At 49.1% G+C, this 12,053-nt stretch overlaps 1 protein-coding gene across 1 annotated transcript; it reads left to right on the top strand.

The window, feature by feature from the left end:
* The first annotated feature begins 4,206 nt into the window (after positions 1-4,206).
* LOC123043019 (probable lactoylglutathione lyase, chloroplastic) lies at positions 4,207-8,487 on the top strand. The gene is made up of 9 exons (XM_044465356.1): positions 4,207-4,330; positions 4,438-4,654; positions 4,745-4,869; positions 4,967-5,031; positions 6,171-6,383; positions 6,477-6,524; positions 7,526-7,633; positions 7,725-7,865; positions 8,184-8,487. The coding sequence occupies exons 1-9, from the start codon at positions 4,255-4,257 to the stop codon at positions 8,226-8,228; spliced, it is 1,038 nt and encodes a 345-aa protein (XP_044321291.1). The 5' UTR covers positions 4,207-4,254; the 3' UTR covers positions 8,229-8,487.
* Positions 8,488-12,053: the final 3,566 nt, after the last annotated feature.

Here is a 12,053-nt window from a genome sequence, read left to right as displayed (position 1 = left end):
GATCAGAAGCGCAATCTTCGAGCAGGACGAGCGGCCGAGGAATAGGATGGCGGGCTGCACAACGGGCAGAACGGCGGTCGGGGCGAGTTGGACGGCGAGATGAGTGACAGGCATGCCGGCGGCGACCGTGATGGACAAGAGGCGACAAGGGCAGAACCAGTCATACTACGCGATGAAGTTGAGGCCACGAAGGTGGGTCGACCCTGTTGACCCACCGGGTCAGTCGGTGGTGGCTCCACTGACCCAACTATGGTTCGAAGCTTAGGGTTCAGGGTTTAGGGTCAGCCCACACGACCCATTTACCTTGATTTTTCGGCCGGGTCAGTGACCCGGCGTGCCTACCGTCCCATTCCCATCCTGAGAGAATGGTCGCACCATGATCGATTGAGGCTATAAAGGTAATTTTTGGACCTTCGAGAAGAAAGTAACGAGAGGGACTTACACACGATGTAGACTTGACCGAGCTCTTGTGAATTCTGATTGGCTGTCAATGTTTCCCTTGGCATCGATAACACACTTGACGGGAGTCACTTCGGATCACTCTCCTTTGCTGCTAAATCTGGATGCCGGGACCAACGATCGAGTCAATCGTCCTTTTAGATATGAAACAATGTGGGAGAGACATGACAGTTTTCGAGATGTAATGAATCAGGGATGGGGTGCAAACCCGCCATGCTCGACAGTGGATGAGCTGCGTCAGAAGCTACAGAACCTTGCAAGCGACCTGGGAAGGTGGAGCCGTGACACGTTTGGAAGTGTGAGAAAGGAGATAAAATCTTTGAAGAAATCTTTGGATGAACTAAAGAACGACCCCTTGAGGACAGGCCCCTCACATGTAGAGCTTAAGATCAATGAGAGGTTGATAGAGATGTATCATAGAGAAGAAATTATGTGGCGTTAGAGAGCAAGAGTTGAGTGGCTTTCAGCGGGAGACAAAAACACAAAAAAATTCATCTGCGAGCCAGTCTCAGGAGGAAGAAAAATATGATCAAGGCCCTTCAGAATTTGTTGGGAGTGGAGATATCCAATCCTGGAGAGCTAAAGACTTTGGCTTATGAATTTTATCAGTCCTTATATCTCTCCAAGGGGGTGCAAAACATGGACGCTATTTTAAACCATGTGCCACGCAAGGTGACAGCAGCTATGAATATGGAACTATGTGCTCCATATACTAATGAGGAAGTCAAGATTGCTCTTTTCCAAATGTTCCCAACCAAAGCACCGGGGCCTGACGGCTTTCCTGCCCACTTTTATCAGAGGCATTGGGACGTTTGTGGTGATGAGGTAACAAGCATAGTGCTGAGAATTGTAAGCGGTGAGGAGAGCCCAGAATCCATCAATGACACCGTGCTTGTGTTTGCTTAATTTCATCCTATAAGCCTGTGCAATGTTTTGTATAAAATAGCCTCAAAGGTGATAGCCAATAGATTAAAAGTGATATTACCTGACATAATATCGAAGGAGCAATTTGCTTTTGTCCCCGGAAGGCTCATCACTGATAACATCATTTGCGCATATGAATGTTTGCACTTCATGAAGAGGTCCAGATCAAAGTCCAACAACTTCTATGCTCTAAAACTGGATATGATGAAGGCGTATGACAGATTAGAGTGGGACTATTTGCGAGGGATCATGAAAAAATTGGGTTTTGACGGCCACTGGATAGATATTGTCATGCACATGATTTCGTCAGTCTCATTTTCGGTGTGTTTCAATGGAGAAAGGCTAGAATCGTTCAAGCCTACACGAGGTATCCGGCAGGGAGACCCGATCTCCCCCTACTCGTTCTTGATCGCAACAGAGGGCCTCTCGTGCCTCCTTAAATCAAGTTCTCAGTCGTCTCCGACAGGTATTCAGGTGGCTCCTACGGCTCCTACCGTTAACCATCTCCTGTTTGCAGATGATAGCCTGTTGCTATTCAAAGCCAGTGGGGAAGGATCAGTTCAGGTGTCAAACCTACTTGATATTTACTGTAACGCTTCGGGGCAGAGGATCAACAATGATAAATCTTCGATTTTCTTCAGTAAATGTTGCCCGACACAGTTGAGAGAGACTATAAAGAACAATTTGCAGGTCTAGAATGAATCATTGAGTGAACGCTACCTGGGTATGCCAACAGATGTTGGTCACTCGAAGAATGGTACGTTCAAATATCTCCGAGACCGTGTCTGGGAAAAGATTAAAGGTTGGATGGAGAAATTGTTGTCTGCGGCTGGTAAGGAAATTTTGATTAAATCGGTTGCACAAGCGATCCTAGTCTACACGATGGCATGTTTCCGTCTGCCAAGAGGTCTTTGTGATAGCATCACATCGATCATTCGTCAGTTCTGGTGGGGCTCAAAACAAGGGAAGAGGAAGCCGAGCTGGGTAGCATGGGATACCACGACTTTGCCGAAGCATTTAGGAGGTTTGGGGTTTCGTGACTTGGAGATCTTCAATCTTGCATTGTTAGCAAGGCAGGCATGGCGTACGCTCACAGACAGTACATCTCTCAGCGCCCGGATTCTCAAGGCAGTATATTTTCCGGATTGCTCTTTACTTCAGGCTGAGCTAGGAGCCCACCCATCACAGATATGGAGGGCGATACTGGACGGGCGTGACATCTTGACACAAGGTTTGGTGCGCAGAATAGGAGATGGTGCATCCACTAATATTTGGCAACACAACTGGATACCGCGAGACAATTACAAGTGCCCTATAACAGCTCTCGTCTAAAATCCACCGGACCGAGTATCACAACTCATTGATGTCACATCGGCTAGCTGGAATGAGGGCTTGGTCCTAACGATTTTCACTACCTTCGACGCCGAGGCAATTCTCAAGATCCCTTTGTGCACGCGTCGTGTTGACGATTTTTGGGCGTGGCATCATGACCCTAGGGGGAGATTCAGTGTTCGGTTTGCCTATCACATGATTCTCAAGACTAAGCACGACAGGGAAGCATGGTTGCATGAGGAGGGAGGCACCTCATATGAGGCCAGTGAGACCAACAACTGGTCCATGATTTGGCATATCCAAGTACCCTCGAAACTCAGGATGTTTCTATGGCGATTGGCCCGACAATCTATGCCAACTGGGACTGTTTTGCATCACCATCATATGTCAACCGAAAACTCTTGCTTACTCTGTGGAGCCGTGGACACATGGAAGCATGCACTGATTACATGCCCTATGTCTGCGAGTATATGGGCTCTGGCTCCGGAGGATTTGGTGCAACACATGGTAGAACGAGGAGAGGAGAACCCAAAAGATTGGCTCTTTGCTATACATGAAATATTAACAAAAGAGCAGTTTGATCGTTTGGTGGTGTCTTTTTGGGCAATATGGGGAGCCAGGAGGAAGGCCATTCATGAGAGTATCTTCCAATCTCCTCACTCGGTCGACAGCTTCATATCTAGCTACTTGGGGGAGTTGCAGGTGATCAATGCCAAAACCCCGGCTGTCACGGCGCAGAGACGCGTCAACCCAAGGGGGTGGCTGGCCTCGTCGGCGGGGAATGCCAAGATTAATGTTGATGCGGCTGTATCGAGGCAAGGGTTCGGCTCAATTGGAGTGATTTGTAGAAATCATGAAGGCATGTTCATCGGCGCATCAACTTGTGGCTTCAGCAACATTGTAGACCCACCGACCCTCGAAGCTCTAGCCATTAGAGAAGCCTTGGCACTGGCGGATGATCTATATTTGAGGCGGGTTGAAGTTGCATCGGATTGCAAAGTGGTCGTGGAAGACTTACAGAAGGACAATCTTGCGAGCTACGGTGCAATTGTACATGAAATAATAGCCCACTCTTCAGTTTTTGAGTTCTGTAATTTTAAACATGAGTCTAGGAGCTCCAATTATGAAGCTCACAACTTAGCGAGGCATGCATTATCTCTCGGTGGTGACCGCCGTGTCTGGTTAGGCCATCCCGGGAACCTACCTTCCGTCCCTGTAAACATTGTGACGAATTAATAAAGCCTCGTGACGTTGCCTCAAAAAAAAAATCGATTCGCCCGCAACGGCACGCGGAGATTTGTGGGTAGCATCCAACGGCAGTCGTTCCGTCGCGCCGAGCGGGAAATAGCGAACGTTGGTTCGTTATCATTTCCGAAAAAAAAAATCACCAAGTCGGCGCGCCCACGTGACCGGTATATGTCCCACCTCTCACGACGAACGGAGGGATAGAGCGACTCTCCCGTGCTTTCCCCCGTCCCCCGTCCGCCCCCCCCCCCCCCCCCCCCCACCAAATCCCTCCTTCCCCGTCCGTTTGGGTCGATGGCTCGCCTCCTCTCCCCCCTCCCAATCGCCACCACCGCCGCCGTATTCCCCTCCCGCTTCCGCATCCCCGCCGGTACACGGCTCCTCTCCCCGCCCGTCTCGTTTTCTTCTCTGGTCATCGGTCATGTGGCCTTGTCGTAACGTGGTGTCTCGTGGTTTCATTTTTGTTTACCGTCCCAGTCGCGCCGCGTCAGGCGCTCTTCGGCGGAAGAGTAGGGTTGAGGGTGCCCGCGAGACTGTCAACGAGGGGAGTGAGCGCCGGCGCGGAGGCGAGCGGGCCCGCAGCTCGAGCGGCCACGGTGATCAGCCCTGAGGAGGCCGTGGAGTGGGTCAAGAAGGACCGGAGGCGCCTGCTCCACGTCGTCTACCGCGTCGGCGATCTTGACAAGACTATCAAGTAAGTAAGCCGACCCCATCCCTCGTTCGCGATGAATTTGCCTTGACCTCTGCGGTTTCGTCAATTTCGGATGGGGTTGCTGTCCTCTAGGTTTTATACGGAGTGCTTAGGGATGAAGCTGCTGCGGAGAAGGGACATCCCGGAGGAGAGGTACACCAACGCCTTTCTTGGGTACGGACCAGAGGACTCGCATTTTGTTGTGGAGCTCACTTACAGTAAGCTTCAAATGTCAAAACACCCATGTCACCTCTTTGTCTTCCAGAGACTCTACTTTTTTCTATTGAATTAACTCGCGAATTCATTTACTGGCAGACTATGGTGTCGAAAGTTACGATATTGGGTCTGGTTTTGGTCATTTTGGAATTGCTGTTGAGGATGTAAGATTCTATCTCCATAGATTTTTTTTAGTTGTTGAGGTTCAGTACTATGTCAGTCGGCCTAATATTTTTACTTCTGCTTTCTGTAGTTAAGCAGCACTAATCGCGTGTCAAGTATAAGTAGCTCATCTATAACTTTCTTCTACATGAATGAGCTCAGGTTCAAAACACCCACAAGTTCAAGCACCAAATCCTAGTTGTATTTGTGTTTCCTTTTCATTGACAGTTATGTCCCATGAGCCTAAGGGATATCTAGCCATGCACCATTCTTTTCTGAGGTGTTAACGCTTAACTACAGACTTAGCCATCCAGCCATTTTCTAAACAAAAATTGGGGCTGTTATTTCATGAGATGTGTTTGGTTTCCCCATATTTTCATGTCCATTACTAACATAGATTGGACTGGAGTGCTCATGAGCCCCAAGGAACCTTTCGTTTGGGGAGGTGAATGGGGCTTGAAGTTGTGCAGTATAACCTCCGAACATCTGGGATGCATGTTTAGGCAGGATTTATCTTGACTCAAGCTAGGATGATTGTGAATACCTTCGGTTTCTTCCATGGAAATTATGTTAAGAGTCTTCAGTAAGAACTAATAAATGATAAAGGGCAACCTGGTGCATGTAGCTCCCGCTTGCGCAGGGTCCAGGGAAGGGTCCGACCACTTTGGGTCTATAGTACGCAGCCTTTCCCTACATTTCTGTAAGAGGCTGTTTCCAGGACTTGAAACAGCCTCTTACAGAAATGTAGGGAAAGGCTGCTAAGCAGAAATGATTTTTTTTCTTTTACCATCAACTTTTGATTTGTTTGTATTAGGGATTTACTCCCTCCGTCCCAAAATAAGTGTTGCTGACTCAGTACAACTTTGCACTAAAGTTATACTAAATCATGAGACTTTCTTTTGGACGGAGGGAGTATTACTGCTTATCATTATCTTCAGCCATGGTACTCAAATGTTTCCTGTATCAGGCTAGTCATTGTTTTAACTGTTACTGGAAAACTATATGTACCTTCTCTGGATTATTATGTGTTAAAATTTCAACATCTTATCCATTAGCAATATGTTGTATGATTTATTTTTCCATATGCATACATCCATAAGAGCTGGCCGGAATATTAAATTTCATTGCTAGAATATTGCAGGTCGAAAAAACAGTGGAACTTATTAAAGCAAAGGGAGGAACAGTAACAAGGGAACCAGGTCCGGTAAAAGGTGGAAAGTCAGTCATTGCCTTCATTGAAGATCCTGATGGTTACAAATTCGAGCTTATAGAAAGAGGTCCCACACCTGAGCCTTTGTGCCAAGTAATGCTTCGAGTGGGAGATCTTGACCGTGCTATAAGTTTCTATGAGAAGGTAACCTTTTTGGCTTGAACTGGGATTTCTATAGAAGTTTCTCATTTCTGTTCTGTTTGTTCCGGTGAGTTACTAATTTGTGACATTATTTAGGCATTTGGTATGGAACTTCTTCGCAGGAAAGACAATCCTCAATACAAGGTTCGTACTCTCCTGAAACCAGTACCGTGATCCACTTTATAACATCGGTTAGCTAAGTTTTCATATGATGCTTGCGGACATAAGTGTCTTTTACTTTGGTCATATAATTTAGAATACTTCAAAAGTTTATTCGAGCAATTCTTCTTGGTTCAGCATTATTGATTTAACTTTGAGATGGTAAAAGGTTTCACCTGTGGCAAGTTTGTTGTAGGCTATAGGCAAGTTTGTTGTAGGCCTTTTTCTTCTGGTGTAGACAAGCCTTTTATGGTTGTAGTGAAGGTTACTAGGCATAACTCCATGCTCGCCTAGGCACGCACGCATTAGAAGCTATGGAAGGCATAACTCCCTGTTGACTTCCTTCTGTGTTCCCTGATACCAGTCATTAGGGAGAATCTCAGATTTCCTTCCTTCTAGGTTAAATATTTGCCTTGATAACTTTAAAATGATTTACTATGCCAAGTCCAACAGGCTGCAACCACAATGATTCAACATGTAAACTTCGACATTATGCTATAACAGGCAGCAACCACAATGATTCTGCATGTAAACTTCGACATCAAAAATGCTATAACTGCTAGGTTGTATTCACATGAAACTTGTCCTTCTATGACCGAGGTTCAAACTACAAAATACCTACAATTGTATAGACAATGATTACGGACTTACGATAATGTGTGCTGCTTGTTTTGACCATGGCATTTTCATTCAGTGTAGTGCCACGTTCAAGCTGTGTGGTCAGTGACCCCATGGTTGATACACATGAAAATTCATGCAAATGTCAGAAAGCAATGTAAAATTTACAAATCATATATTTGAACTCTTAGGGTTGTAACCCTGGCACTGCCACTTCTCATTGGTTCCAGTTACCACATCTATTTGTGCAAGCACCTTCTTTTGATATTTCTCCTCTTAATAATTTTGCATCGAAATGTGCATATTCATCATCCCTTCCATGTAAACTTCAGAGAATCTTTAAAATTCGAATTGTACTCTTTCTTTAGTATACCATTGCTATGATGGGATATGGCCCTGAAGACAAACATGCTGTACTGGAGTTGACATACAATTATGGTGTCAAGGAATATGATAAAGGAAATGCTTATGCACAGGTATACAATGGTCATATTACAAGTGATGTTCCATTGTTTGCTCATGCCTCTTGCGTTACACTTCTGATGGTTGATATTTGTGTCCTTCCAGATTGCTATTGGTACTGATGATGTCTACAAGACCGCGGAAGTCGTTAGACAAAACGGGGGACAAATAACTCGTGAACCTGGTCCATTACCTGGCATTAGTACCAAGATAACTGCCTGCACAGATCCAGATGGCTGGAAATCAGTATGTGTTTATCTTGATTTGGTTTCACCATTCTCTCATTTTCTCCCCTTCATGTGTGTGGGAGTTGTATTTATTTTGAAAGATTGTCTGTTCCTGGTCTTTTTCTGTATGCCACAGCTCCTGTTACTGACCATTAGCCAACAGTTTAAGAACTACATTAAACAAAGGTTCTTTTTTTGCATTGATGTCCAAACCAAAGTAGGACAGATCTCCCAAAAACTGTGTATACTAGAAATGTGTTTTTCGTTGTGCTATTGCTCTTTATTTCACAAGTAAACCTGCAGTTTATGCTCACTGTTACACTTATTTCAATTGTAGGTATTTGTTGACAATCTAGATTTTCTCAAGGAGTTGGAAGAATGAGTTTTCAGGAAGATGTCATCTTCGAACAGGTTTCATTGGGCTTTTTCCTCGAGTTGCTAGCACCCCCCAATGAAATCTTGTAAAAGCCTCTAAGCGAGGTTTGTAGATAGGTTGTCCAATCTACTGTGTCATCGCTGGTTGTTCATAGGGAATTAGGTTTGCTACTTCTTATGATGTAGATGTGCAATCCGTTTTGTTAGCGGAGTAAAATTATATGTGCATTTTATTCTTCTGACAAGCCAGACAGTATTCCCAGGTATGCATTTGTTCCTGCATTCAGAATTTGAGATGAACTAATCTTTGCACATGAGCTCATTCTTTGCTCGTTCAAATCCTTGGGATGCCGAAGTCTTCTTCCTCTTGCATTAATTGGCGGGACGGCGTGAACAGAACTCGTTGCGATCTCTGGGCCTTCATCTCGCCAGAGCAAACTTGTTTAAATCTAGGAGCTTATAGAAGCAGCGATCAACAAGTTGTCATGTAGACCTGAAATGCCGGCGGCCGCACCCTAGAGAAGAAAATGTTAAAAGGGCCTATAGAATGGCCGAGGTCCAGCCAAAGGAGCAAACTTTTACTTAATGCCTGTCAGGTAGTCCTCCAACTCCCAACTCCTTCAACTCCCGGTTTGGAGCTGGTCCGAACAGGGTAAATCCTTGAGTTTAGAACAAGAAGTTGGCTAGCAATTCGCAGCTTCCACTTCTTGGTAACCATTGGGCCAGGGGAATAGGAGTTGCCCGTGGGAGATTGGATAGTGATTAGACATGAGAGGTACTTAGATTTTTACTTCCATTCTTTTTTGGTATAAGTTAAGAATTAAATTGGAATAGAGCTCCACGAATTAATAAGGTACCCCATCGGAAGAAAACGGTGAGAATTAGCCATCTCAATTCCTCCTTCTCACTTAAATTTTCATTCCCTCTCGAAACTACTTTACGCACGACGGTCGTCGCACGACCCTTGCACGACGGCTGATCCAAAGGTGTTAATTCCACGCACCAGACTTGATCAAAGGCTGAGCTGACTGATCGTGCGTAAATTGTGTCGGCGTTCTGAGAACGGGGTCCCCAGACTTGCTTGCCTGTGGCCTGCGGCGTGGCTCAAAGGGGGGCCCAGCGCGGTCCATCTTCACCAACACAAACCCAAGACCCTCGCGAGGGGCCAAGCCTCGCGGGGCGGACGACGCGGAGCTTCCTCAGGCACGGCCTTGTCAGGCTAGCTCACGAGGAGGCGGAGAGATCAAGGCGGGGTACCTCACGAGGTGTCCGTGACGCAAGCCATGACGACCGAGGGCGCCAGGAGGGTGCCAGCCCGCGCAGTGTCCTTCTTTCCTCTTTGGTGCAAAGGGGGCAAGCGCAGCCGCGGAGTACCGAGGTATCAGACAAAGGTTGCCATTTCGGTGCAACGAGACCAAGACTAGGAGGACTATGAGATGGAGGTCACCGTGGAGCCCAAGACGACGTCATCACCAGAGCTTTGCGCAGGCAAAGACTACTTTTGTAAGGGTAGCTAGTACTAGTTGTCCCCCTTCAAATTAGCCCGCCATTGTTGGCTTCCTTCCCGCTCGATATTTGGGAAGAGGACCAGGGCTTCTATAAATAGGACCAGCCACCCGCTAGAGAAAGAAAGAGAGAGAAAGGTGACTGAGCTCCTCCCAGCAGTTCACCGCCCCAACCAAGAACAGACCCTCGCGAGGCTGTTCTTCCTTATATTGTTCATCATCGTCAGCCCAAGAGGCAATCCACCACACCACACACTAGAGTAGGGTATTACACCACAACGGTGGCCCGAACCAGTATAAACCCTGTGTCTCTTGTGTTGTTCTTGCCATAGTTTAGATCCTTGCAAGGCGGAGGGGTGCAGGTAGGTAGGAGGCGAAATCTCCGCGCGCACCCCAGTGTTCGAACCTCAAGGGTCTGTCGGAACCCGAAATCCGACATTTGGCGTGCCAGGTAGGGGTGCGCCGGGATTCGTCTTCCACCGCCCCGTTCTCCTCCGACCATCACGCCCATGTCTGACGCTCGTCGGGCCCGCGCCGAGCGCAGGGCCGCACTCGCTTCCCGCGTCGCCCAGACGGCCCCTGTCGGCGGGCGTCCTCGCCGTTCCCCGTCACCCGCCGTCAACGCCGCCACCGGCCCGGCGGGGGACGAGCAGCAAGCATCGTCCCAGCATCTGTCCGTGCGGCAAGACGGCCGCGCCGCAACTCCCTCGCTCACCCCAGCTGGTTCTTCGTCCCGCGTGCTCCGCGCGCCCATGGAGCCCCGCAACCTCTTCCCCGCCCATCGTGCTGCACCAACACCCCCGGTCGTCGCGGCCCTCTTGGGCGGCTCGTAGGCGCCGCCTACACGTCACCATGTCAAGCCTTTCATCCGCCGGGTTAGCGCTGCTTCCACGCGGCAGGGGGCTCCCCTGGACCGAGCGGCGCCCGAGACTGGCCTGACCTTCAGCTCGGAGGACCACCCCTCCAACTCGGCCTGCTCAGGTGCGCTCCCCATGCTGTGCACCCCCACCATCTGCCAGGTGGCCGTCACCAAAACCCTCATTGATGGCGGCGCGGGCCTCAACATGCTCTCGGTCGAGGCCTTCAACCTCCTCTGCATACCCCTGGAACGGCTGCAACCCAGCCGGCCCTTCTCAGGCGTTGGAGGCAAGTCGTCCAGCTCCTTAGGACAGATCCGGCTCCCAGTAACCTTCGGCACCTACGATAACTTCCGCACGGAGCTGGTCGACTTCGACATCGCCCCCATCGGCCTCTCCTACAACGCCATCCTCGGCTACCCAGCGCTGGCCCAGTTCATGGCCGCGACGCATCCGACGTACAACCTCATGAAGATGCCCGGGAGCAGCGGTGTCCTCACTGTGCATGGGGACACCGGGGACGCACTGCGGGTGCTCAAGCTCGCCTTCAAGACGGCGGCGTCGGCATAGCCCGCCGACTTGGAGAACCCCGGGCCCAAGGGGGCTGCACCCGCCAAGAAGAAACATTTGTTCACCCAAGACAAGGAAGAAACCAAGCAGATACCCGTCGATGAGGACGGGTCCACCAACGCCACTTTCACCATAGGCGCCCACCTCAAACCCAAGCAGGAGAAGGCCCTGGTCGGGTTCCTGCGTGGGAACAGGAAGGTATTCGCTTGGGAGCCTAACCAGTTGGCAGGGGTCCCTAGGAGTGTAATCGAGCATCACCTCAACGTGTGCCCCAACATGCGCCCTGTGAAGCAGAAGGCCAGGCGGCAGTCCATAGAAAAGCAGGCCTTCATCGTCCAAGAGACCCGCAAATTAGAAGCCGATGGGTCATTCGCGAGGTCCGATACCCGGATTGGTTGGCCAACCCTGTCATTGTGCCAAAGAAGGAAGGGAAGGAGCGCATGTGTGTCGACTTCACCAACCTCAACAAAGCATGCCCGCAAGATCCGTTCCCGCTCCCCCGCATCGACCAGATCGTCGATTCCACTGCGGAATGCGACCTGTTATGCTTCTTGGATGCCTTCTCTGGGTATCACCAGATCAAGATAGCGGTAGAAGACGTCGAGAAGACAGCCTTCTTAACCCCGTGTGGGGTGTACTGCTACACATGCATGCCATTCGGGCTGCGTAACGCATGGGCGACCTTCCAGCGGCTGATGCACATCACCTTGGGCCCGCAGCTCGGGAAGAATGTTGAAGCTTACATCGATGACATTGTGGTAAAGTCTCGGGAGGCCAGGACCTTGATACAAGACTTGGAGGAAACCTTCGTGAGCCTCAACGCAGTGAACCTACGGCTCAACCCGGAGAAGTGTGTGTTCGGAGTCCCCTCGGGCAAGCTCTTGGGTTTCCTCGTGTCCC

The sequence above is a fragment of the Triticum aestivum genome, chromosome 1A, assembly GCF_018294505.1.
Source record: "Triticum aestivum cultivar Chinese Spring chromosome 1A, IWGSC CS RefSeq v2.1, whole genome shotgun sequence".
Taxonomy (NCBI): Eukaryota; Viridiplantae; Streptophyta; class Magnoliopsida; order Poales; family Poaceae; genus Triticum; species Triticum aestivum.
This window is presented reverse-complemented; position numbering and strand designations above follow the sequence as displayed.